The sequence below is a fragment of the Chelon labrosus genome (assembly GCF_963514085.1).
Source record: "Chelon labrosus genome assembly, chromosome: 3".
Lineage (NCBI taxonomy): Eukaryota > Metazoa > Chordata > Actinopteri > Mugiliformes > Mugilidae > Chelon > Chelon labrosus.
In genome coordinates this window covers 23,400,842-23,426,597 of record NC_140339.1, presented here as the reverse complement: position 1 = coordinate 23,426,597, position 25,756 = coordinate 23,400,842, and the positions used below count along the sequence as shown (strand labels likewise).

General features: G+C 40.2%; 1 protein-coding gene across 2 annotated transcripts in view; it reads right to left on the bottom strand.

The window, feature by feature from the left end:
• The window catches only part of furina (furin (paired basic amino acid cleaving enzyme) a), a 74,728-nt gene that overhangs the window by 46,708 nt on the left and 2,264 nt on the right, over positions 1 to 25,756 (bottom strand). For both annotated transcript variants that reach the window (XM_084541182.1, XM_084541183.1), the window contains exon 2: positions 19,745 to 20,072. In XM_084541182.1, coding sequence (XP_084397308.1) covers positions 19,745 to 19,954 — 210 coding nt within the window. In that variant the 5' untranslated portion in view covers positions 19,955 to 20,072. The remainder of the gene's footprint in view (positions 1 to 19,744; positions 20,073 to 25,756) is intronic.

The window sequence follows — 25,756 nt, the reverse complement described above, 5'->3', positions numbered from 1 at the left end:
TTGCACCCAGGTCTTGTGTAGCCCATAATAGCAGGCTGCATCTGATAGGGTATTTGTAGAATCTCTTTCACATTTAAAGGAAGATTAATAACAACAGTTGAACTACGAAAACTGATTTTCCACATCAGAACCAGAAAAATACTCAGGTGTTAGGACACCCTGACGTAAATCACATCTGGACAGGTCAGTTTTATTTGTACAGCCCAGTTTCACTTATGACACCATACCTTGATTCAATGTCCTTAGACGCTCACTTTAAAAGACTTTAAAACGTTTAGTAACAGGAGTGTTAGGGTGCTTTTTATTATACTAACTTATGACTTTGTTTCAATGCCCATGACCTAGAAAGCAAGGAAGGCTTCCTACGTAGAAGTCTTTTTATCAAATGGCATTATTAAATGTGGCAACTCCACATGTGACAGCTTACCTTTCAGTGTTGTTAAAAGGGATCTACACAGAACATAAAAATAGAGCATAGTTGCATGGTGAGATGCTATATAATGCACAGTCACCATGTGTGTGATCCCCTTTAGAGTATATAGGATGAATTAACTTTGTTGTGGGATCCCATAAAGCAGATTATTTCAAAATAACATCAACATAAACAGCTATATTTTGGAGTGTCATTGTGCTGATAACGATAAATACAAGTAAAAAAAAAATAAAGAAAGTAATAATTATAATAGTAGTAATAATACAGCTGTGCAGAACATTATCATAAACTGATGTTGCTGAAAACTGACGCATAGAAGGACAGATTTCCTCATTTGGCAGCTTCAGTTCCTCTGTCCTTACTCGCTGGCATAATGAAAAGCAACCTTTCTCTTGGCCACTAGCAGCAGCATGTACCATTGTTTTTATAAACTGGTTCTTGTCGTTTGTTCTTTTGCACACATGCTTCACATGCTTGCTGGTGGTGTGATCTGCCAATCAATCTGCACAACTGTGCCAATCAGCAGGTCGCGGTGACGTGTTAACAAACTCTGCTGGCAAATGCAGGGGAGGAAAAAGACTGCCAGTAAGTAAAACACTGATGAAAACACCCATTAACCGTTTATGAAAAATCTAAAGGAATGCCTAACAAAAACTCCACAGGGAACACTCAAATTATAATCTGCAACATGGACGACGTACTGAAACAGATGCTGAACAGTATGGCGCTCTTATTTGCAATAAGGCTGAGTGAAAATACTGTCAAGTGCAATTAAGTGGAAGTGAAATTAATTGCAAGCAGTAAGAATGTCAGAGTGATTGGGCCGTCATGAATCACAATCTTGATCATGCCTTATCATTCTTTATTCATATGAAAGTACATCAACACAGAAGTCATTAGCAAACTGTGACCAGCTGCAGCCACCGCCGCTGCAACGCTTTGTTCCTCCTGATCTGAAATTGATGTGTTCATTTATGCGGGTGAATGTCGATCAACAAAATTATTCATAATTTCCATTCCCCAGGCAGCATGAACAAATAAGCCCTTCCAACCAAATAATTCAGCAATCGGGCGAAGATATGTTGAATGCAGTTACTACACGGAATTATTCATAGTAGACAGCGCAGAGCAAAACAGCCCGGGCCTCATCTACATTATGAGAATGAAAAGCAGTCACTGCCTTGTCAAGGAACATTAAGCTCATATGACATGGCTGCCTTTATTTCAGCTCCCTGTCAAATACGCTGCACTTGGCCTGGTATAAAAATAATATCAATCAGACACTCGTTCCAAAGATCGCTGAGTGCACAGACATTAGGTAGTGTATTGCCTCGCATATTATATGTGATCTTGGCACAAGAAACATGACAAACAAGCCAACATCAATACAGTTTAAGGAACACAACTTGAGTGGAGAGAGCAGTGCAAGGAAGATGAATTACCAAAAGTAATCTATCTAGCTTGCTCACTTAACTAACATCAATGTGAGACCACAAGCCCACATGTTTACCTCTGAAATGAGTAGTTTCCTAAAGAGTTTTTGTTGCATTTGTGGTTTGTATTTCAGTGCAATAATCTTCGGAGCCAGTGTTTTTGAGGAATGAATTTCTCATGGAAGCGAGACAATGCAGTCCGTTGTGTGTGGTCAATAAAAATGTACAGATGTTAATTTTCTCAGCTCTATTGCTAGGTGGTGTAGAGTGAATCAGTATACAATGTCTTACTAGTGAATTGTTTGCACAGTTTCGTACAGCATGTTGTCACAGTGAGACTTCCCTGCAGCTGGCAAGTAAAGTTCTGGCAGCTTTAGCTATTCCCTGTGTTCTTGTTCTTCTCATCAGTCATCACAACTTGGATGTCAAAGATGATGTCAAACTAAACTTGGAGGACAAAAAAACTCACTACAATAATGAGAAAGGCCTCGAATGTGTTTGGCACAAGTCTAAATAGGAGACTGGTAAAATAGCCATTATCTTTCCAGGATCCTCACGGAAGATGCATGTGTTCCACGTCAATACACGGCACACAGACCGTCTTTATCTCCACCTCCTCCTCAATTGCAGTCACAGCAGGGAATGAAAACAACGGAGCCACACATAACACAATGGCAGGACACTGGCAGCGACCTCATAGCTGCATCAGTTCATACAGTGGATACTGTACTTTTCCCAGAGGGACTTTTGACTGTCACGGCACTGATACAACACGGAGACATAGACATGAAACTCAAATCAAGATCAAAAGCTCAACCATGCAATTATATCACATTCTCAGTTTTTTGCCACATTCTAGTGCTCTACCACACACAACTGAAACAGAACACATACTGTGTGGTTAAGGCTGCTTTACAGCTGGGTGCCAAGGGGTTACAGCGTAATAAATCCTCTACACACACAACCTAACTTGTAGGCCACGTCACAGTTGACACATCTTTCCGCAAACATTTAATTGACAAGCAGTAAATTGGCAGCAGAGACAATGAAAGAAGCCTGCGAGAACTGTCAGTTTGAAAACACCTGTGTTTTTTGATGTTGGCAGAGACTGTTGTGAAGCAAAGAACATAAAACTTGAAAAAGGGCTTAATTATCTTATAGTAAGTGAAGGGATGTAAATACAGTGTTTACACAACAGCTGTCTTGCATTCAGTCAACTTGCAAGGAGAACGAGAAGTGGGCCGGATGTAGCTGAAAATCATTATACATCACAAAATAAATGAAATTAATTAACCTTTAATTAAAACAGCAAAAATGAATAAAGAAATGGGCTCTCTCTGAATGGCCAGGTCAGCTTCAAGGCCATGCCAGATGCTTCTGATGACAAAAATTGAGTCATCTGCATTTACTGCTAGTATGAAATGAGTTACCACCAGATCAGCATCCTGGATAACATTATTCTGGAGAGTATTTGTCATTGTTTTGGACCATTGCAACAATAATAACATACATCTGTCCACTCCCATGTTGATAAGAGTATTAAAAATGTTAAATATCCCTTTAAAGTACATTAAAAACACATTTTACACATTTAAATCACAATTAAATGTTTTAATCTATTGATAGCCTTAATAAAAATGTAACAAAATAACGCCAGGGATCACAGTGTTGCCTGGGGTATCGGTGTTTCAGTACGTGAAAAAGCTGGCAGAGAGCAATGCAAAGTTTTGAGTTTATCCGATAACCAAATTTGTATTGGAACATAAAACAATCCCACACATCTGGTGTGAAACTAATTACTGGATGCATGCCATCAGTTTCAATAGCCACAAAACAGATATAAACATCTCAAGTTCAGGCTTGGTAATACCATAAGATGTGAAATGATGGCTACAGTGACACCTACAGGAATGTATCAACAATTAAACTTAATAGGAATGGAAACATGTGGTACCTGCAATACCTTGGCATCAGTCACTTGCCTGACTATCCAAAACATGAAACATCGATTACTTAAACCTACTGGATATCGACACATTTCCTCTTAATGAGTTTTGTTTCTTGATAAGTGTCTGTGTCTGTGTGTGTCCTGCTGTGGTAGTTCAGGTCTCACAACTCCACGGAGGGGAACATTCCTTTTCGTCTTAAAAAGTCCAGGCCGCACGGAGGCTCTGAACACACCGACTCAGTTCAGCCGATGCCACAACTGCTAGATTCAGCTTACTGGTTGGCCAAACCACACTGCTGCATGGTGGCTGGGACAATGTCAGGAAGCCCAACCACAACCATTTCCTTCAGTCTAACAACACCGCCAGCCTGATCTGCTCTTTAACTGCTCTATATTTATGTGATTGCATTGCTCCCTTTTGATTTTAACCCACACTTGGTTCACTTTCCCTGAGCATAAAGGGAGACACTGACAAATAATAAATATACCCTAACAGGATGAATGTCATTTCATCAGCATTAAATTACTTTAGTGGAATACAGAAAGTCGTTGTGTCTATATGTTTTCTCTCTATACAAAAACCAATGCATGTTAGAAAAAGTTGCAGTGTTGGAGGTTACTGTGAGCTGGGACAACGAGAAAATGGAGAACAGTCTCAAAATAGACTAACAAACCAACCTGGTGCCAAATAAGGATAATAAAAGGTTCCAGGCTGTGTTGTGTGCGTGAGTGTGTGTTCTGGGGGTTACGATACAGCTAGTATTATAGGTCTGGAAAGCAGTGGGAGGCTGACAGTTTTCTGTGGACTAAACACTGAGCCCACTTGTTGGGAAAGCTCCATCAGAGCTAAGCTCAGCACAGGATTCAGCTATTTCCAACACGCCATAATTGCAGTTCTCCTTGTGTATTGGAAAGAGTAAGGAAAGGCAGCACTAGAGGCTCAGGGGAAACCTGGGACCTGGGACCTGGAGTAACTCCACATAGACTGAGCGGAACGAGAGCTGAAGTAGTCTGGACCAGTGCCCTGGGAATGAGAGCGAGCCACTGAGGCTCACCAACTATAGCCACCACAGTATCCTGTCCAGAACATTGGTAACATTCCCTGAGCTGAAGCAGCCTTCAGAGAAACTCAGCCAAACAGATGGACACTTCTCACAAAACAACATCTTCACTGTTTTCCATGCAATTGGTTTCCTGTATATAGCGGTGGATATGGCAGGAGTCTGGATACTTTGGGGTTGTGACAGCCTCGTTCACTTCTGAGCCCATTCTATCATCAGCTCCAGCAGTGGACTTTAGCGCTCACGCATGTATACAATTACATTTATATTTACATCTTGGCAGATGGGTGTGGGCCGTGCTGTAGTTATAATGATGAGCAATAAAGCCAGCTTTTCAAAACAATGGTCACGTTTTTTTCCCCAAATGATGGAAGTGTAATGGAAAAGGAGGCCTGACTTAAACAAACATCCACCTTCAACAGGAATTCATTTCACAATTTAGGGAAATCACACAAAGCTGACGGACTTCACCGTCACCATAATTATATGGTTTTATCATTATTAAAATTTCTCTCCTCTGAACGAATTCTTCCAAAAAAAAAAAGAAACAAGAAAAAGATGGCTGAATTTAGTTTAACATTTGTGTCGTTTTGCCAAATAAGATGTGGCACGTATGACATAGCAGTCGGACAGCAATCGCTGGTGTAAAAGTTAGTTTGCTTTAATTTATGACTTTTTATACATGTTTAGAGCTGTAACAATTAGGTACATAATTATTAAATAAAATTAATTGCCAACAATATTATTAACTGTTAAGCTAAAATGCTAACACCTGCTGCTAACATACAAAAAACAAAGCCGAAGCAAAGGCAACAACAGGAGTTGTGTTTCTTGAAGACCTTTTGCCACTGGCCCAAGCGGCTTCTTCATTTCTAAATGAATACTGAGTTTAGATTTTGTTTAGTAACAATCTACCTGGATGAGTAGCAAAATGTCTTCAAGTAACTCAACAAATGCAGTTGCCTTTTCAAGTTTATTTTTTGGATATACCACACCCTGGATGACTGAGAACCTTAATTTCTGTATTATTGTAATTTGAATGTCTTTGGGTTTGGAGTTGTTGGTCAGTCAAAACAAACAATGTGAAGACACCATCTAAACAGATTAACAACAAAAAATTGATAATGGGTTGCAGTCCTTGAGACATGGCATATTGTTGTATTAACCAATAAAAAAAACATCCTAATGCAAATGACAAAAAATTAAGCTTTAGATTTTTTTTGAGTGCCAAGTAAGATACAGAAACTGCACGGCGTTCCTTCCAGCAACCAAGAATCAGATATGTATATAAAAGGTGTTATTTCCAATCCAAGGGCCCGGTGGCAGAAAACTCCTACAGTTTAAAAAAAATAAAAAAAAATAAAAGCCATATACAGCTTCCAATTTAGTCAGCATGGCTTCAGTCAGCAAAAACCATCATACACAATAAAGAAGATGAGCGTAGTATTCAATAGCAGGCATCAAGGGATTCAGTTTCACAACCATCTGATGAGTGGGGGGAGGACGAAGGCTGTAACTCACTGATGCATAGCTTACATCAGCAATAAAATATTCATGAACACACACTCCAACAACTGATACAGTACACAGATGTGATAAATTCCACTACCTTTGCAACATAATAAATGGCCCAGAAAGAAATCCTGTGTTTTAGAGCTCCCGTCACTCGACTGGGGAGCTCAAACGCGCCAACTTTAAGGAGTTCCATGGAAACTGAAGAACACAGACCTGACGAGCCTGTCACATCAATAAAACAGATGATATAACATGCTGGAGCACTTCTTTTTCAAAGGATATCAGTAAAAAAAACAAACAAAAAAACTAAACCCTACCTCTAGAGCATTTAGGAACCACAACTGCCAAGTTGGCAGGATACCAGAATATTACTGGAAACACTCAAAAACAAATAAGCGCCTACTCAGACTGCGGCGCTGAGAGGAGGGAACAGTCTGCTGCATGATTGGAAGCTTTGAAAAAAATATTTTAAGGTGCAACAAAAAGACAGAAGAGCTTGTTTGTGCCAAGTAGTGTTTTGACAAGATTTCTTCCAAGACACACTGAGCATGTGAATGAAAGCCGTTTTGATCTCCAGAGGTCAATCAGGCTAAAGACGAAAGGACCGAGCAGAGAAACGAGATGCTTCATGGATTCTAATTTAGTAACACTGCAAAGACACAAGTGCACTGGCAGATTATTTATAACTTGATCCCCAGATTATTTATAACTTGATCCCCAGATTATTTATAACTTGATCCCCATTGTGACCAGCAACACAAAACCAGAATCTTCTCTAACAGAAACCCGTTTCTCCACCCCTGCCAGACCTGTGAAGCCACACCGACTCTATCAGGGAAAATGACACCCGATCTGAAATCTAAATCCAGCAACTCTGCTAAACTGTAGCACAATCACCCAGCTCAAGACTGTAACAATTTAGCAGGACTCCTGTTGCAAAGAAAAAGAGCCGTCATAACAAAGCTCCTCCCAAATGCTGCATTCCTCCCACACTGCTGCCTCCATTAGGCTAGTTACAGGCTTCTAAACGTTCACCTCATTGTTTTCATTGTAAAAGGCTTATCAGATCCAAGCCTTTTACCCTTTTTAAATTCCACCACAAACGACTGCCCCACCTACTGGGTCAGCTTGCGCATGCGTGTCGACAGCGTGAGGAGGAAGGCCGGGTCGCGAAGGCCTGGTCAGAGAGGAGCGCTCTGTCCTTGTTATGTGCTTCGTGACATGACATACAAGCCAAAACCAACTACTTCCACAGACAGATCAGTTACCTCTAACACAGTGCTGAACAATGTGGTTCACTCCAGCTGCCAGCAACAATTTAACTTTACCCCTTCGGCCACTGAACTGAGGAAAACAGACGAATATCTGTTAGTCCTTCATAATGAGAAACTATAAGGGTGTAATGCATTTTATTGGTTTTAATCTCTATAAATCCAGTATAAACTCCTTCAGCATGAAAGCTGGTTTTTCCAGTGACAAACAACTTGTTCACACCTGGAAGACGCCCAGTACAACTGCAGTCTTATCTCATGGCCACTGGAGCAGATGGGTAAGTGAATTGTTTAACGGCTTTATAAACTGGCTTCCTTCCTAAAAGTGATGTGTTCGTTTCCCCACCCAGATTTATAGACCAAGGATCCTGCTTCTCAGCTTTTCAGGATACTCCACGTAATTCTTACCAAGGTACTGCGCTCCACACAAACTACAGGCTTTTCACATCCTTCCTAGCTTTCATTTGAGCATTTGTAAATTGTTGTAAAAAAGGAAACACGAGTGCATATGGACACAAGGACACTGCTTTGGCAAGTTCTTCAAGGGGAAATATTGTTGGTAGACTTCAGCTTAACAATAGCTGTTATAGTTGAGTTTTTCTATCACCTACAACATATTTCATACTTATAAAAAGTTAACAAGTATATTAGCTTGCAAATACATTTATTGAAGAGGGTATACCGTACTCAAACATGAGCTCATGGATTAAAGCCTACACTGCTAATGTAGCACTTATTATTTTTATCTCAATATTTTACAGCAGCACCTAATGATTATTTACACAGTTAATTTATGCGTTATTCTTCCAATTAGCCAATAATTATCTAGTCTATAAAATGCTGTTCTTCATCTGTAGAGCACACATCCCCTGAAGGTGGAGGCATGCGAGTGGCACACTAGAAATGAAGGAAGGAATATTAATATAACAAAGTAGTTCTTTCCATTCCAGTACTGGCATTCCTCAAATACCTCTTCTCTCAGTGTGTGTGTGTGTGTGTGTGTATGTGTGCATGTACATACATGTAAGAGTGCTCATATTTAAGAGCCAGAGAGGTCCATGCATTTTCATGTCCCCTCAGCACATCTGGCTCTTGTTACAGCCCCTGTGACCTGTGTGTGGTTCTGCTCCATCCCAGCCCCCATCGCTACTCTGTGGGAGAGCGGAGTAATGACTGAGTACTGCTGGACCTTAGCCGCCGCAGTTCCCAGGACCCTTGGCAATATGGGTGGTTCACTTCTTTGCTCTAGGCTGGGGTTGGCCTCCTATTGACCAGTTTGTTATCCACCCCATCTATGTCTTCAGACTGACTTTTAAAGGAGAATGAGTAAAGACAGTGGCTCCGTCCTTCATTTTAGTCATCCACAGGATATGTCTCCACCTACGCTGATGCATGCGTTGTTCCTGTTTTTCTCAAAAAGCTATCAGCAGTTGAACTACAATGAAAAGACAGACAAAGAACTGAGGCAATGAATGTCACATCATCTCCATTTGCAGCTGCAAAATCCATCAAACATTATGATAAAACAGCTCTCATAAAGCGCAGATTAACAGCATCTCAGATTAAAGCCCATATATTCGCAGAGCTCAAGCGGCAGACACATCTCGAGCCAAGTCTGTCTGTGAGATGCAGAAAAGGTGAGCGAAGGGTTTCTATGAGTGTGGTTCTGTAGTGACATGCCATCCCATCTGGTCTTTGCACTTAGTGGGACCATCACTTATTTTTCCAACATGACAGTGATCCCAAACACACCTCCAGACTTTGTAAGGGCTATCTGACCAATAAAGGGAGTGATGGAGAGAGAATTCGCTTTTGTCACAACATGAGGAGGTATCAGGGACAGCAGTGGCAAAGCATCAACCTTGCACATAACTTGATCAGCTTTTACCTTGCACATTCTAGCGTAACAACTTCAGTGCATGCAAAACACTGGATCAAATGAACTGTAGACATTTCTCTGGTTGCCTAACTTGTTTTGCAGCTGTAAGAGGTGTGTAGGCGTTATTCTACTTCGCTTCACCTCCACGAAGCAACTACTGATGGATAATGACAAACAGATTACAACTTGTCTGGATTTTGTTTTGATTGGGTATAGAGTACTCACTAACCTTAAAAACTTATTTTATTATCTTCAAACTACACTGATGGATTAATCTATGATCAGCTTCAGATATTAAGATGTGAGATGCCCTAGTCATGAACCTGTTTACATGGAGGAGCTACTACTATACTGTAATGTCAGCTCATGAACTGTACATACTTATGTGGGTGGTTCTTAAATTTCTGGCATGCAATGTCATCTGTTTATGTACTTAACATGTTTTCATAGATTTCTTCTATGTATTCAATGTTGGTGCTTCAAGGTATGAGAACACAACCTGTTGGTTTGCTGACAAATTTTAGAGCAAGATTAATCACCACAAACCCTTTTCTCTCAGACTTTATTCTTATTGTCATTTTCATATTTTTAAAAAAAAAAAAAAAGATTTAAAGTTGTGATTATTAAGCATACTTACACCGAGACCAACAGACATAAGTAAATAACACTGAGCATCTTATGACAACACAGTGTTCTGCTGGGAAATGTTTGGACCTGGCTTTCGAAACATGAAAAACAGCACAAGGTGTTGACCTGGCCAAACTGATAAAGTATCCGTGGGATGCACTGGAACAAACCTGATCCACAGAGCCCCCTCCCCTCAACCCATATGACCCAAAGGCCCCCACTAACAACATCCTGTTGTCAGACACCACAGGACACCCTCAGAAGGACCATGTCCATTCTCTGATGAGTCACAACTGTTTTGGAGGCACAAGGGAGACCTAGACAATATTAGGACGGTGGTCATAATGTTATGCATGATTGGTGTATATTACAGACCATTAGTAAACTGTATCAGTAAACACGGTTTAGTGTTGGCGATGGATTAATACTTAAGTTCAGGTATATTGGCTCCAAAGTCCCTATTGTGAATAGAGAAGTCTACAGCAGAGCAAACAGGATAAGTCAATCTCTGCAGTTCATTAACTTTCAAAGAAGAGCAGCTGCAGTGAGATGAAGTGAGATCTGGGTCTGCTTTGTGAGACCAGAGCACGGAATAAAGGGAGGCTCTCTCACTGACAGCAACACAAGGACCAAAGGCAGTGGGACCAAAGACACAACAGTGATGCACCACTCCTCTGCTGATCAACCATCCCAAGATGAGAAGCCAAACGTTCCTTTCTGTATACAAAGCCCAGCCTCTTAATGGGGGCGCACCAAACAAGGGACCAAATCCAACAGTTTTGACAGTGGACTCTGTTTGCTGGGTTCATTACTAAACTTCAAAGCAGCACAGTCTCTGAGGAACATGCTACGCTGAATGTACAGTGCTGCACTCCATTAGAGCCATCAGCTCTCATTGGCTAAAGTAGGCCACAGCCACAGTGGTGTGTTAAAGATTAATGAAGATACGGGACGGGTAAACCAGCTTACAAAACATGCTCAAGTTTAATAAAATATTTAGAGGTGGAAATCTATATGGCTGGTGTGTTTGAGCCACATTTGACTCAAGTATCCCAGAAAGGCCCTCAGGGTATAGTAACATATCACGAATGAATAGCAACAGTGATACGGTTTCAACAGCCGGTGTCCATTCAAGCTTGTGCTGAACATAGACTGTATATCCTATGACCAACAAGAGGGACTGAATGCTTGCTGAACAAGCATCCATCACCTTGATAATGATTCAGTGATATTTTAAATCATCTGTCACCACATCTTCCCAATATAGTAAATGGGTTGCGCTTCTGTATTTCATGGGTTCTTTTGTGTATACATTAGAAGAACCTGAAACACCTCAGTGCCTACATACAGAGCATGAAAAAAAATGCAAATATTGGCTGAAACCTTCTCAATATTAATTAAATCCTGAAAGGCGCTCTCCATTTGTCATGTGGATGTGTTTACTGACACGGTTGCATTTTTGTTGAGGAAGCCTTATTATTCATCCGTGTGCAGCTGCTAGAAAAACAGTGTCACAATTTTTTTGACACTTCAAAAGTTCATTTCACACTTGACGAATATGAACCACACGCTAGCACCTCAACTTCAACTTAGGGAGCTAGAGTTTGGTGAAGAAGCAAACAGGCGTGGATTAAATTCTGATGGGGCTTTACGGAGGTGTTGATGAGCTTAGTTGGCAGCCAGATGAACTGTGTTTGGCAGCACAAAAAGAAAGAGGAACCACCTGTGTGGGATTGTACAAATCATTCAGAGTAGCTGCCTTCAACACTCCACAGGCAGCGTTCTCTCCAATTTTTCTCTCTCTCTGGGCCAATCATGTCCTGTTGGAGGATTTTCCAGCAAAATTCTCTGACCCCATCCTATTTCCTATTTGAAGTCCCCAGAGTCTAATTATGGATTCCATAAGTTACCTTCAGGCTTCTCATTTCTGGCATTTTTTCCATTCGGAATAGTTGCACCTAACAATGAAGTTTCAATAGGTCAAAAATAATTTCAGCCTTATCAGGCAGCACAGGAGCAACAGTCTAGCAGAGCCTCTAAATTGAGGTGTCGCAGAATACACAGTCATATTTCAAAGAATTCTGACTGAAAGAGAACCCGACCTTGAACAATTACCAGTTTTTTAAAGTAACCACTTAATAACAAGGTACAGACAAAAGGGGGCTTAGGAATGTTTTTTAAGTGCATACCGTTCTTCCTTCCATACTTTTAAACAAGCTGCAAACACTCAATGTAGCATTGTAAACCATGTAAAACAGCTGAATAGCTAAAAATGAATGATCCCTTTAAGTCAACAAAGCCTGCTTGTACCCCACACACTACACACCCACCACATTATTAAACTGAACAAATTCAATAAAAAAAAAAAACTGTTCAGTCCTGACAACATAGATTATTAAAAGATTAAACATTTAGAAATGGCTCATATCTGCGGAGTGTGACTTATGTAATTAGGTTACTGCAAATTGAGCAACATTTGGCTCAGAAAAATAAAAGAATAAAGGCTGGAAAGAGAAAGATGACTTGTAAATGAGTGGAAGTGCACCTTATTCTCTTGTATCTCTACTGTACATGAATTACTGACTTGAAGTTACTGCAGGGTGACTTCCCTTAGCATAGTTACATTTCAGCTTTTGGTTTTAGCTTGGTTTCTTCATGGATCCACTGGATTTCTGGTTTCGAAGCTCAGTGTGTTGGCTGCAGTCGTCGCCATCTTGGAAATGAATTTGTCTAGGCAGCTAGGCAGACAGACCTGTTAATTTTTAATCTTTACAAAAGATTTAAATCGCTGTTATACGAAACACCCCATTCTGTACAGTTGACATTAATGGAGAAATCAGTTTTAGAAAACAGTTTTTTGTGCCAGCCTGTACAGATCTTTGTTTGACGTTTTAACATGGAGGTCTGTGAGATGCCCTAGTCTAGTTGGATGGCACTGTGCCCACTAGCGAGATGTACAATAAAGGTTTCTACAAAACTGACATGCTCACCTTACTGAGAGGATTCCCTCTCACATTTTCTTGCACACAAACATAGTCTAAAAGCATAAGACCCAGATAAAAATTATCAGTATTCAGTTATTTGGTAAGAGATACTGTCAATGTTAGGCCCTAAGGGGAAGCCGTTTTAATTTAAACTGTAATTTTAAAATGTACAGGAAGACCAAAGTGGAAGGAAGCGATTAGAAGTTAAGTCATATCTTTTGAACTAAGAAAACAGTGGGCTAGATTAAGGTTTTTTTTTTTTTAAATGAGAGCTGCTGTGTCATGAGTTCCTGATTGGAGAGAGAGAGTATCATCTCATGTACTTCGTCAGGACTACAGATAGGATCATCTCTTTTGCTCCTTCTTTAATCTTGTGCTGAAAGGAATATTAATAATCTTCATAAAAGGGTCTAAGCGTTCAGAAAGGAGGAGGAAATCAGCACATTAGATAGCAGATACAGGCAGAGATTGCACCACGGAGTACACAGAGGGTACCACTGAGAGTACAGTATGCATATGCCAAACACAATCCTCCCTTACATCCAAAGCCGCGGGGAAAACCAGCAGAACAAGTCAGTGAATGACGGTAGTCGGTGTTTAAATAGATCAAATGTATGAACACAGGCGTTTTTATTCAAATATCATCAATTGAAGCCAGTGTTCACAAGAAGGGAAATGAGAGGCTTCTGAGAAATGCTACATTTTGACTTTGAAGTGAGTGCGAGTGGGAATAGATGAGGAATTTATGCATCACCTTTTTTTTTTTGTTTTTTTTCCTTTTCGGGGAAGCTTCTAAAGAAAATAAGAGATACTTTCTCAAGTGCATTCGCAAAAGAGTGTCTGGTATTTTGTTAATGGACACCAGTAGCTTGTTTCATGCGTAAAAGGAAGCAGGAAACAAAAAAAGTTTCTTGGAAATGTTGCTTCTGACAACCATTGCGCAATAAAACCACATGGTATAAGGTTATGTCAGGTAGACTTGATTTCATAATGTTGAAATCTAGTCCAGCTTCACCATAATGTACAAAAAGAATAAGCTGAAATAATGCCATGACTACAAAGATAGTAAATCACCGGGCTCAGCGTACAGCCTGAAAGTTGTCTTGCAACATTGCAAATAGCTATTCAAATAATGAGACTTTTAGCCTCATCATCAGTAAGGAAACATTCATGAGCTGCATACAAGATGAGATAAGATAGTGAAAACTGCTGGCCACAGACAGAAAGGCAAAAAGTCTCAAAAACAAATGAGAGCTGAGATACATCTACAGTAGCAGTAGTAGTACAGCAGTCGAGCTGATCAATTGAAGAAGATGCTTTTGTTGCATCAGTGTCTGACGTTTATACATTTTTAAATGATTAATCTTGTGGCATTTGATGCTTTCCTCACATCACACCGTAACAATTCTTAACATGTATTCACTTGAGTCTGTCTCCGTTATCAAATCACATTTTATTACTAACAGCAATCCGTCTAATCCCTTTTCTTTATTTAAATACCGGCGTAACAGAATAAAACCAGACATAGCTTCGGTTCCACTTGAAAAACTGCCGTGCAAGTCTGATGATGTGGGCAAGAAAAGGTCTTTAAAATGTAAAACAACCGCGGGGAGATGGAAGTTGGCAGTTAATAGCCGTTTACCGTAGTTTGAGTCAGCTGTTTCTTAATTTTATTACTTTAACTTAGGTTTAATTATTCTCCTTGTTCTAAATTGGCCTAAATTGTATAAGTGCTGCCAAACAGAGAGGGTTAATCCATTTGCACTGCACTTGGTCACAACAACCTTTTTCTATTAAAACAGATAGCCCAGTTCATATATTTATTATTAATTAATAATCCTTAATGGTGGCAACACCACCTTTAACAATGAGAGTGAGAGAAGAAAAGGGGAAAGCTGTATGGCAGCTACGTTAAGGGGTTGTGCAAAGAGGGAGCGTAACTCAGTTCTGACAGTTTGTGCATTTAGTGTGGCAGCATATGACACGGTGCCTTAAAGTTTCTGCACCGTCAAACTTGGATTAGTAGTGACAGAAAATGGACTTCAAGTGACTTTGGGACTCGACGCAGAGACCAATGTTGAAGGGCTAGCACCAAAAGACAAAGAGGAATACATCAGATGTTGGAAAAACATGAATACATGTACTAGAATACTAACTCATATTCCCTACTATGCACACCATTCTAAATGGCTGATTACATACTGATTAATACCAATTTAACATGCTAATGTGAGCAAAATGTTCCTGAGGGCTGATTATAGCCACAGGCAAAATCTAAAGACAACAGGTGGCCTTCACAGCTCAACGGCACCCAGTGGACGAATCTGGAGAGATCTGTTGATGTGGCAGATGCTGTAGATTATTGGAGAGGTAAAAAATATCAGGACACCTCGATGGTTGGATGCTTAGGTCATGTGATCGCTCCCCTCCCCTGTCCTTTCAAATTTGCTCCTTTTTTCCTTTCCTCATATGTCCTGTCCTGTCAACCGTGGCTTCTAAATAAAGGCATATTAACATTTTGTGACATTTCCTTAACAAATATAAACAAACAAAGATCATTTGATAGCCTTCGGAATGGTCCGCTGGCCACTAATCAGAGGGCTCCAAACCTTTGTCAGGACCCTATGTTTCTGTTGCTAGGTTAGATAAATAATACCAATATGGGGGTCCACTCCTATAGAAAAAGGAGGCTTGAGTTCACGTGGATGCAAAACAGCTAACGTCAGCAACCAACGCTGGCAGACACTGATGAAAAATTACTAGTTTGTTCACCAGTCTTCAGTTTTTATGTTCAGTTATTTCCTCTGCTGTGCTCTCACTTGTCAGGAATCACAATCGCAACTTCTCATCAATTTTCTATGGCAAAGGACCACTGCATGGCTATGTCTCTCTAGTCGGCCATCAGCAGACCAATCAGAAGGGTCAATTAAGAAAATCATGTCCAATAATGAAAGTAATCATCTGCTGCAGCTATTATTTTGACAAGCAGACAAGGACACATATTCAACAGTATTAAAACTGCAGTGTAAAGCCTTTAAGGAGGGTATTACAAAATGTGTTTGCGCAACCTTCAGTGTAACATATGTTCTCAGTCATAGTGTTTACAAAAACATGTCTAACACACAGACACCTTAATGGCAACAAGCTCCATATGTCATGACGGAGCAAGATAATAATTATCGTTGTGTTTAGGGTAGTGGGCGTATGGATGCCATAGTGTGAGTAGAATGAGTAAAGGCAAAATAAAAACCTCATCAGAGCTATAAAACCGGCCCAGCTGCAGTCTTTGATCCTCCCCTTCAGGTCTCCTGTCTAATTCCAACACCTGCACACGCCAGCAGAGTCGCACACAGCGCTACGTACACAGCCCCGTAGCTCAGACATGCCATGCCTGACCACACAAAGCTAAAAAGAAACTCTCATTTCCCTTCAGCTGTAGGCAAAGGAGCTTAACAGATTTGTTTGCCCTCATCTCTAAAGTAATGGCTTCATTTTAATCAATGAACAGCGACATTGCGCCGTCAGGCAGCGCCGAGCATGGAAGCATGTTTATTCCAGTCATCACTTGTGGTTATGGTTCACCTTTCAAAGTTAATGAATAGAGAGAAATCATCAATAACATGTCAAGGACTCAACAGACGTGACTGTTTCATGTCATTTACTCTTAAGGCTTTTATTCCTGACGTCTCTTCTCATACAGAAAATCTCCTGGAGCCAGGGTCTAAAGCAGTCAGTTTCAGTGGCACTGCAACTTGGGATTATTTAACCTCTCGATTATGTTATTGAGAAAAGTAAAGTGTGAAAACTGGTCATCACTTTTTCCAAAGCCAAAGGTGGTGTCTTACAATGTCCTGCTTTCTCCAGCCAATAGTTCAAAATGCAAAGACGGTTGTACCACACTATGACTGAAAGAGATGTGGTACAAACATGCAGCTCCATACTTAATTCATGTTAACCTCTGGCAAAAAAAGCAGAAAGAGGTTCATCTTGATCATTTATTTGAGCTGATGTTATTGATTCAATTTTCATTTTGACAGCGCATGAGCTTAATAAAGTGGAGGAATACAGTGCATATGCAGAAAGTGGTTTCCTCTTTGGTAATGAGCAGTTATCTGTGTCATGAATTTCTGCTGCTTGATACTTCTTACTCCATTTGGTGCCAGCAGCCCATCACATGCACGCTAGGACACAGGTAATGGTGGAACTCCTTAGCAACACAAGATGGCTGCCATAGTTATTTCCACAAAACGCATACTGGGTCATGGATGCCTTTTTTAGCAGTGTGGTGGATTATAACTGGGTTATATTAAGACACTTTTTCTTAAGCCCAAAAAAGTATGCCAGGTCAGGGATCCAACTTAGGAAGTAGGTTTTATAAGAAGGGTAACTGCTTTGAGTAAAACCTGGAACATCTGTTTTTACTTCAGTTCATGTTTCAGACAGGCCAGAGCTCAGGGCTTTACTCAGCAACTATCCAGCTAACTTAGGTTTGCTTCATTAGGCAATCCCCTCCTGCTCTGACTTTTTTCCTCCATCTTTAATTACCAATCTGGTCAGACAAAATAGTCTAGTTTCCCTCCCTCCAAATATTACAAAATGTTTTTAAGACAGTTGCTGAGGCAAGCCAAACCACACAGCTCCGCCTCTCATGGGTGCAGTACACGGGTGTAATTGCTTTGTCTGGGTTGTCCATGGCCAATACATAGTTAAAGGATTTAAGTGCGTAGGATTACTCATTAGTCTTCATGCTGTGATTCAGAGCACAAATAACATTCCTGGTCAGGAACAGTAAGAACATATGGTGCAGAGAAGGAGACTGTTCCCTGGAAAAACGGTGACGCTATGAACGTAGGCATCGGAATGGAGAGATGCCTGTTCCCCATCTATCAGGCTTTGCGTTTTATTTAGTAAAAAACTAAATATTTATATTAGACTTATATTTTGCACAAACCACGCCCAACCTAATCGGAAAATTACAGCTCTACTGTTTAAATGCATTTCTGCGAAAATATTTACAATGGGAAGAACCAAGAAACTAAACCGAATCCCAGCTAAAAGATTAGCTCAGACGGACAGATATTTAGTTTTGCGTCTGGTTACAGCCTGAGGTTTCTGTCCTACAATGTTCATCCAAAACTACACAAAAAAACTCTAGTTTAGTTTTGCAAAAAACTAAATTAATTTAAAAAGATTCTTTTTCAAGGGAGGACGTGATGATGTGAAAGGATAATGTGGCTAATCAGTTTCAAGCGAAGTCAAACAGGAAGTCATAAATGAGGAATACACCACTGTAACAGGAAATAATTATCTGCAATTCTTCGGCTGAATCTGCTTTGCCTGGAAATTATGAGCACTGTAACATCATATAAGAGGGAGTTGTCTATTGTTTACTTTCTCAACTCCACAATTAAGGCTTATTTATGTTTGAATGTCTGAACTCATGTAGAAACACATATAACCGTATGTAGGACTGGGACCATGACCTGTAATAAGTCTGGATGTATTTACTTATTTTCAAAGTACATTCACATGCGAGACTCAATGTAGAAATACAATTTATCGAACCACTAGTTAGGTTTTGTTCACTATTTACTGCTGTTTGACTGTTGATAATAAAAGCACTCAGTATTGTAGTCAAAATTATAAGGGAGTTTTTCTGGCATTTTTATTTTTGGATAACCTTCTGATCTGTTTCCTGCTTTACCATCATAACCAGTTCCCCAACATGCATCATAAATATACAGAAAATTCCCACAGAAAAGTCACAGACACAGCTGTTAAGAAAAAAATAAAACATTCTCATGACAGTAAAGCACTGGCACGTTAATGTCTAAAGGTTGATGGACAGTTCTCAAACTATGGTCACACTTTAGAATTTAAATGCTGGTGTTCCCTTCAGGTTTAATAGCAGACTAATCAGAGAAATCATTAACACGGCTTAAAAATGATAGGATTCTGTGTCTGGATGGAAGAGAAAAGACATACTCTCCCTACGCTGTGCTTATGGACATCTGGACCAACTGTTAGCTCAAATAAAATAAACACTATTAAGATCATTTAAAATGATGAAAAAGTAACTTAAATTTGACGGAATATAGCAACGACAGGGTAGATATTAGACACACAGCAAGGGCATTCAAAGAACAACAAGGTCTGCTTTTATATGTTTCAGGAGACAGATGAGTATTTGCATAGTCAAAATGTGGTAGTTATTTGTCCACATGGCTCTTGTATCTCCCTGAACCTATGTTTAAACACACTGCAGTGGTTCCCACAGTGTTTTTCTTTTTTTGAAGTGTGTGTCTGTGTGTGTTGTGTTATGATGCTATTCCACCTATAAAAACAGTTTATACACTATATGTCCGTCATTACCGTAATTACCACGAATACTGGATTTTGGAGAAGAGAGAGCAATTGGAAAAACACAACGCATTCCTAACGTTGTTTGAGACGCGCAAAAATATTTCTGTTCGTTATGAGACCATGGTGAAGTAAATTAAACCCTAGCGGGCCGCCACAGTATTGTCATTGTATGGGAAACACTACACTACTACTGAACTATTGAAGAGCTAAAAATGCAAATGATCACTTACATGTCCGTAGTTGATGAAGCCGTGTTTACTGGCAATTCGATCAGCTTCCTCCTGACCTCCAGGTATGTGGACAGCCCAAGTGTTGGTGTAGACCTTCTGACCCAGCGCTGGTCCCATCCCAGAAACCAGCAACACCAACAGAGGCCCAAGCAGCACCTCCAACAGCCGGAGCCTGCGGCCTATGGAGGGAGACGGAGGGCCAGAAGCCATGGGTCCTCCTAGTGCAGCACAGTCACTGAGCACGGCGCCTCTCCGACAGGCCGGGGCTGCTCACAGCACATGCAGGTGCACGGAGAGACAAAAAAAAAAGGGGACCGCGACAACTCACCTGGAAGAAAACAAAGAGGAAAACCTATTAAAGCATTATAGCCTAGATATTTCCTAATTTCAGATGGACGGTTCATTTGCCTTTGCCCTGCTATGATAAGTTTAATACAACAGCAGATTTAATATCCTACACATGCGAGAAGTCATGGGAAGCCAAAACACACAAGGCCAAACAAAAGAGCAATTAGCCAACTTCTGAAGCTTTCTTCTTCCTCTGTTTGCTGGAATAAAGAACAGAAACAGGAACCAAGGAATAAACTTGGTGTGGAAGTTTACAGAATCTCAGACGAACTGTTGAAGTGTTGCTATGAAGATAAAACACATTAGGTGATATATTAATCTGTTTGTCCCACGAGCAAAGGGGAAATACACATCCACCCTGGCTAAGTATGTGCATCTGGAAATCCCGCAGGAGTCAGCGAGAAGTACGTCAAGGCCGTGTGGTCAGCAGCGCACAGCAGCAAATGTTGGGACGATATGGCAGTTGGAACTTATGAAAGAAGAACGGTTAGGTATGTGTTTGCAGCCGAGGTGGGGAAGTGGTTGGAAAGCTGGACTACGCTCGTGAAAGCTGAGGGATCACGGCAGAGTCACTCTTGAGTATGAATGCCTCAGGCAGCCACTGAGCGGCTGCGGGAAAGGACAGAGCGTGCCGGAGAAAAATGTTTGACAATATCATGATTTGTGTGTTTGTGTTTCTCGTTGGTGAGTTGACTAATAGGTTATCAGCCAGCAATAAGAAAAAAACTCCTAAACACAATCTTATGACTGAGACTAAGCAATTTATATCAAGTAGGGACGGCCGGAAAGAACACAGACACAGATCTGCGCTTGTGGTTTAATTGTTTGCTGATAAAATGTTGCCTTTAAGCTGCTGGTTCGAGCCAGGAGGGTCAACAGGAGCAGCTGGATTTTGTTAGGACCATTATCCAGAGAGCTAAGTCTATTGTAATCACAGGTTGACCAGAACACACTGAATACAGTGCTCTTATTTCACATTTGCTACTGCATGCCGTCACAAGTCTACAGTGGCACTTGAATCAGGCTACATTTTTGCAAGTGTTACAACCTTCTACCACCACCCACTTCTCTGTGTTAGCCGTTCAATGGACAGAAGACTCACATTTAACACACTGTGCCACACTTCATATGAACAAACGAGCTCAACAAGATTTCCCCGGTCGGTTTGTCGTGAAGCACAAATGATGCATTTCGAGGTGGCATTTGCTGTGCAATTTTCATTACATTGTTAGCAAGACACCCAACCGATCCAATCTAAGCCACAACACAGGAAATCACAAAAAGCATAGGCAGTGATTATTTTTACTGTTATTTCATTTCATGGTAAAAGTGTATAAAATAACTGAAAAAAAATCAAAAATCTAATCTAAAATCTTGTAATAGTCCTGCACTAAATCTCAGCTTCATGTTATGGTATTAAGCATTTGTTTAAAATAACAGAGCGAGCTGTTGAGTCAACCGCGATTTCATTTTCGAGGCTGTGGTTTGTAGTGGCAAGGATGCATGTTTCTATTATTCTGACAACCCCGTTTTAGTCAGTGGGCTAGGCTAAATAATAGAAAATAAAAAGGGTTTAATTCAGCCCTGTTTCACACCACCACAAACTACATCCTCAGATAGTTGAAAACCACCTTTCTGACACAGTCATGAAACTATGATTTAGTGCAGGACTTTTATATTAGAATACATTAATTTTCGCCGGTGTACCGAGTGAACTGACAAGCGAATATATATCCAAACTGTATCAGAACTGACAGGTAAATTAGTTGTCGCCTTCAACTGAACATCCTTAGTTTCTGTCTGAGATTCTCTAACTTTCTAGTTAATTCTGCAGAGGTGATACTCATAATGGAACCACAAGCCCAAAGTCCCAAACAGTCAAGTCATTTATCCTACATATGTAATGTCAAATAGGGTTTGTTTTGGTTGGTTTAATTTTGTATACTTACATACAAGTGACGAGCTGCAATTGGGAAAAAAATTAAAAGGAAACTGAAATGCTTCAATTGTACGTCACCAATAATTTGATATCTTAATTGGAAGAATGTTGGCTGATCCCGTCTGGCCTGTTCCTAAAATTTTAATTTTTTCTTCTATTGCGTAATGTGTACCGTCACAACAACCTTCTGGAAACCTTCTTTATTGTCACAGACCTAACACAGATAAGGGATTTACAATGTCTGCCCTCTCTCCTGCATTAATGGCGTTTGTCCGTATTTATACCATTATCACATTTTACTACTTATATGTTTAGCCACACTGCTGTAAAGGTCATCTGGTATTATTTAAACCCCTTGTTACCTGCAACATATCAATGCACGCGTCCAACGGTAGAAATTTAGTCGATCATAAGTGTACTTTAAAACAGCAAAATCCTGAGTGACAGAATGTCTCAAATGCTTCAGAGCGGCTGGGTTCGGTGTTTTGCAAGGCTTCAGGTTACTGGATCATTAGCAACCAGACAGGTCAGCCTGGCACAACAAGCTGCTAATCCATGTCAGGTGTTTCAACCATAAATGTTCATTTCATAAACACCTCCACAACGGAGACGGCTACATGAAAACCAAGCTAAACCAAGCGAAACAAATCAGGTGTCGGAAATGCCTTCAAAAGTAGAAGCGTCTGTAAAGCTTCCTTTAACTCTTTCTCCCTGCTCAGTTACGGTGATTTTAAAAACAAAATAATATCAGGTTAAATAAAGAGCAGGAATCCTCACCCAGCATTAATTAAATGTTTGCTTTCTTTAATCAGCTTCTGAAAAAAATAAATTTGCCTCTTGTCCAGATTTTGCATCATTCTGAAAGGCTCAAAAGTGACAGCTTAACTCCGGTTACCTAAACCAATGTTTGCCTGAGTGTTTATCAGGTCTAATTTAATCAAAATGTTGAAGAATTAAAATATGTTAACAAGACAGAGCCGGAGAAAAATCTGTTGGCAGAACTCACTCAACTTTGTCCTCTGTCCTTTGATGAGTATGTGAACGCTCCCAACGCACTGTTTGACTTCGAGATACACGTTGGCTTTAAGTACAGACTCCTGTGACCTCATCTGGCTGCTCAACCACTCAGTTTCTTTAACGTCAGCTTGGAAACCACACAGTGGCACAACAACCGCCTTTCCAACTACACAGACCAAAAGGAACAAAGGTGAAGCCGACCGCTGCGCTGCGAGTGGTCTTTATCATTACTACACTAAATGATACCATATGTCTGACTGTGATAACAGAGGGTATTACTGCACGATATTATAATTAGCCAAGTATCATTAAACCCAAAGGATAATACTAGTCTCATTACCAAACTCATCAGGACAATTTAAAAAGGAAACTGTTTACACCTCATCAGTTTATTGTTTACATTTTAATGAGACAAAAATGAACTTGCGTGCGTTTGACCCTCTGCACACACACTCAAAATGTTCTGCAGTTGCTGCTCTCACATGGTGACACACATAAAATCGATATTTCTGTGCAGGCGTACTCAAACACCCTACTGAGTGTTTGGTAGATAACAAGCTGTGTGTGTAGCTGAGCGATGATTATATTGATAAGTTAATTCATGAATATTCAATGAGCGTCGCTCAAACATTACATTAGTGTTCACTGCTAAATATTGGAAGATTCTAGTGAATAATCAAACACCACCTACGGTCCTCATATCAAACATATTTGTCAGATATTACGGGAGTTATTTTCATACCATGAAACGAAATTTTCTTTCCCGTGTGTCCTTCCCATTTCCCTAGGTCCTGCCTTGTTAAGACTTAAGTCCAATATCTTAATGTTGATGGAGCCTGTCTGATTTCTTCCTCCAGTGCCTCCGTCTTTGTTTTACAAACTTCCTCCCTCACCCTTTCTAACCTCACGAGAAAATAAAAAACCTAAACAAATAATTGTGTTGAGAAGAGTTCAGTTCATATTTGTTTGACACTTGGAATCTATATATAAAAAACGTGGGACTAGTGCTGAATTATGCTGCGTTCACACTACCGCAACAACAACTCCATCAGCGTGGCCATCTACATTAACACCAAGTCAGCGTGTTGCTCAGGCGCCTACTGACGCTGATTGTGGCGTTTGGAGGTTAACGAGTGCAGCAACCACATATCACTGGTTGACTCGTCACACAACATTTCTGTGCAAGTAAAGCTAGTTATCTCCTGCTGCGTTTGAACAAATATAATCTTGCAAATACGCATCACGGAAAGAACGCTTAGAGTGAAAGTTCAGATTAACTGTTATTAAAAGCAAATCTGCTCCCAGACAGTCACAAACAACCAACGTGTTCAAAATACTCAAATGTCAGATACATATCTGGACGTACATTATTCCCAGAATGCAATTATTATTCAAACAGCAGAATATTTTAGTTTAATTTGTCTTTTTTTCCCCCCATAAGAAAGCCTCTGCATGACGCACGGCTTTCACTGCAGAATAACACAAGAAAAAAGGGGTCACAGCATTAAAAGATGAGTAGCTAACATAAATAATAGATAAAAATAAATAAATTGAGCCTTTGTTCAAGATGTCAAAAGAAAAAGAACGAAATCTGTGTTAAAACACTTTGGCCATAGTTTGGCATCCAGAATAAAGCCTTCTACAAACATGATTTTCACTTTTCAATAGGGATGTGTGTGTCCTTGATTCTTAGATGTTTTAAAAGTACAAAGACACCTGAGCGTTAAGGTGCAAAGACACTACTGCCGTTGTTCACAAAGTACTGGGTCTTTTGCTACCATTTTCCAAGTAAGTTGTATTTTTTAAATTGAAAATGTTTATTGTATAAACATATCTGGGGCTTGACTTGATGAGTGGTTCTCAGGATGCCTAATTAGAGAGCCTGCAAACAAAAACCTGTCCTCTGTTTTTTTCCTGGAACATTTGTTTTGTTAGGGTGCTGTCATCTAACTACTTCTCCAGACTTCCTGCAGCAGTGGCAGCTTCCATGCGTCACGCAAACACTTCCATAATATTTTCAAGCACAAGGCCAACTCTCTCGGTTCAGTCCTCCAGAGATAAGAGCAGGTATGTAGATGATCCCATTAAGCCGCTCGTATGGAAAATTCATGCTCGACGCAAAGACTACACATTATGATACTGTCTAGGCACACAGTCACATCCAGGCCATTCAGCTTTATGTGGCTCTCATTTTGTGCAGGTTATTGTATGCAGAGGATTTCAAACAATTGTTGCAGTGTTTATCCTTTGTCATCGGCAGCTCAATATCAGCACGCACAACACAAACAGGTCAGTTCCCACAATACCTTCAATGCAGCGTCTACTATGACATTTGATATCTGGTTTTTAATTACGTCTGACTTGAAATGATGCCACAAAAATCTTTAGCAAGTTAGTCCACATTGTAACAAACAGAAAGTGTAGGATTTAAAATGTAGGCCACAGAGAGGTAAATAACTTCAGATCAACAGCCTTTAAACAACTACTCATAGTCTAAGTAGCACATTTAGAGACGCAGTCCAGCAACATCAATGAAGATTACTTCACATGTCAAAGTTCACTTAAAGGACTCTGCCACGGCCTCAGTTATTACTGTTATTACACGAAATCTAAAGGTTTCCTGTAAGCAGTAACAACAAGAAGTACTGGAGGAAGCAGATTAACTGCAGATCAGGGAGGAGGACAACTTCTCTCTCGCTCTCTCTCTC